This window comes from Aplysia californica, unplaced genomic scaffold (assembly GCF_000002075.1).
Source record: "Aplysia californica isolate F4 #8 unplaced genomic scaffold, AplCal3.0 scaffold00107, whole genome shotgun sequence".
NCBI lineage: Eukaryota > Metazoa > Mollusca > Gastropoda > Aplysiida > Aplysiidae > Aplysia > Aplysia californica.
Genome location: NW_004797377.1, coordinates 945,414 through 948,406, shown reverse-complemented (window position 1 = coordinate 948,406; position 2,993 = coordinate 945,414). Strand labels below are relative to the sequence as shown.

General features: G+C 41.0%; 1 protein-coding gene across 1 annotated transcript in view; it reads right to left on the bottom strand.

The window, feature by feature from the left end:
* LOC101850947 (obscurin) overlaps positions 1-2,993 on the bottom strand; it is a gene marked incomplete at its 5' end in the record, with an annotated part of 65,247 nt that overhangs the window by 4,679 nt on the left and 57,575 nt on the right. The window contains 3 exon segments of the mRNA XM_035969032.1: positions 1,113-1,262; positions 1,830-1,905; positions 2,719-2,902. Coding sequence (XP_035824925.1) covers positions 1,113-1,262; positions 1,830-1,905; positions 2,719-2,902 — 410 coding nt within the window.

Below are 2,993 nucleotides of genomic sequence, written 5' to 3'. Positions count from 1 at the left end.
CACACACACACACATACAAACACACACAATTGCAGGCAACACGTGTTCGCTGGCACTGAGTTGAGGCATGTTACTAGCTTCTTTGCCCTTATTTCAAGTCAGAAAAGTGATTTACCGGGCAAAAACTTTTAAAGGAAAAGTATGGATTTAAAAATTCGAAGTCCCAGTATCTCTAGTACTTGCAAACACATGCCATTTGTTTCTTGTTCACGAATATAGTCTGCTATACAAACAAAAGTGCTTGGCTTATACCGTGGCTCCATTAAAAAAAAAAATCATACTGATACAGTTACTGATGCAGCGTTTTGAGCATTGCCACCTCAACAAGCTTTCAATAAAACAAACCAGATTCTTTTGACGAGTCCTGAAGACGTACTGAATCAACGATTGTATACTTCAAAACAGTTCACGCTACTAAATAAGGTTCTAAAAATATCCCAAAAAGGGTGGTGACATGCAGTATGTTTGGTACTATTTTCAGGGAGTAACATATCTAATATTATACAATGTACTAAGAATAGAGCAAAACTACTTTTGAGTGAAGTTTTATCTGAGAAACGAAACAAAATGTTGTTTTTTTCAGTGTAGGTTGCGATGTCCTCAAAAATGCATGTTCCTTTCTTGTAACGCATCTTTTTTAAGAGTGAATCGTCTTACAGTGCACTTTCTCTCTGTACTTAAACACAGAACAGTTGTTTTTGAAGATGGAAATGTTAATAATAGACTAATCAATCAAGTCGAATATGAGTGTCGTATACAGTTCCCTACTGCAAACTATCTACTCACACTCGTAGATACCAGAAGCGGTACCGGCGTCTGTGGAGTAGGGGTTAGGCACTTTGTCGTTGCATTAGGAAGACCTGACTTTGATTCCCGTCTGAGGGTAATTTCTATCGAGTTGTATCACTCTCCTCCCAAGTTGCAAGCGTCGTAAAACGCTTACCCAACCCCCACCCCCAACCCCCCAAAACAACAACAACAAAAACCAAACTCTCCTCCCAAGTGGGTACTTAGAGGTAGGGTGGAAGCTCGTTTCTTAAATCATCTAAATATTGGTACTGATCGAACGTAAAAAACTGCTACATCAAAAAGAGATGCTGTAATGTGTTTACCTGGGCAGTCTCTTCATGACCTTGTACAGGAACTTCAAGGCTTCGGTGGTGACGTTTTCATAGAGATCAGCAGCATCGTAGCGGTTGAGAGCGACGTTCACAAGTGTGTCTTCTTCCTTCTCACCCCGGAAGGGAGCGACTCCGCTCAGCCTGTGAGGTGAATAGGAGGACAAGAAGGAGAGGAGAATAGTCATTGTTATCGTACGACTTCACCGCAATTGTTGTTGACTTGAAAAGACCAAAATAGAGTATGAGCTATTTATACATCTTCTCAACATATACGTCCATAAAAGCAACTGCATTAGCTTTTATTAACCCATCCCCCCTCCCCAAAGAAAGTAGATTAGTTGAAGCCATTATATTTCAGCTCAAAAGGGCAAGATTGACGTGCTGTCGATGGAACTATTATGACAGTGACACACAGTGACTTAAGCATCAATAACAAAAGGTGCAGTTTCTTGTTACATATTTCTTCTGTTGGGTGTGGTGATAGTTGGCATTATTTTTTATCAGGCCGGGGTGTGTTGTCTTTCTCTTTAACGGCCACTCTCTCTCTTCTATGCAGACATAGGAGTCCACACACACACACACACACACATACACACACACACACTCAAACATAAGAACACACGCTCACAAACAAATACACATACATTTATTTACACGAGGACATGGTTTAAAAGACGAAAGGCCCACAGAGTGGTGTCGTTTACTCACAGCAAGAAGGCCAGAGCTCCTGCACCCCACACATCAGCGGGGAAGCCGACCCGGTCCTTCACCACTACCTCAGGGGCTAAGGAAATAAATTAGACATTGTGCATAGGTTGCAAGTGATGTTGTTAACTTTGTCCAACTGTAACTTTTAATCCAGAAGCTACGAAATGTGCGTCCTTCCGTAAAATCCCATTTTGAAAAATTAGGATGAAGTCTTTTAATTGTCCCTTGGTGAAAGACAGGCGTTTATGTTGATGGTTAGAGAAGAGTTGTTGCCTTAATACGTACTGCATGTTAGACTATTAGAAGAAGAGGTAGTGCTTAGGTTTGTATGGGTGTGGGCAAACTGTTGAGTTTTCTAGATTGTCCCTGCTGAGATGAACGTTTAGTGGTATACTTGACTTGCCTTCGGGGTGGGGGAATTGTCTTAAAACCAAGTCGTTTGAAATGGCTAAAAGTATTCCTGTGGCTTAACCTAATTTAATAGTCACATAAACAGATAACGAACGAATGGTAAGTGAGTCAAGACACCCCTCCCCCTAGAAATCATTTTCCTTTCTTCATTAACCGAGCAGGTGAAACTATTGTTCACTTGATTACATGATATGGACGTTTTCTTATACGATCATTTTACTGAAACATTCCTCATTCACAAACATCAGCTTCGATGTTGCCAAAATAACACAAAGTAGGATATAATATGGCAGAATATTAACATTTTCTCATATTTTTTGCATGCATTTTGTTGTTCGCTAGTGAATTTACTGAATAATATAAGTACTCGGTATTGCCAAAGTTTTCAGAGCAGAAAACGTTCAAGACCCAACCTATAATGACTGGTTCAGGTGGTTCAGTTGGTAAAAAAAAAATACCACAATTATTTTCGACATACCGATGAAATTCGGGTATCCCTTCCTGGGTACCTGTTCCCCTTCTGGTACAGCCAGAGTCCTGGACATGGAGAAATCTGTCAGCTTGATCTCACAACCCTCGCGTTTGGAGACGACCACGGACGCCGGCTGGAGGTTCAAGTGTACAATGTTGTGACGCTGAAGGAACTCCAGACCATACAGAACCTGGGGACAGACATAGGGAAGCATGTCTATTGAATGTTGTTTTAAATGTGTGTGTGTGTGTGTGTGTGTGTGTGTGTGTGTGTGTGTGCGT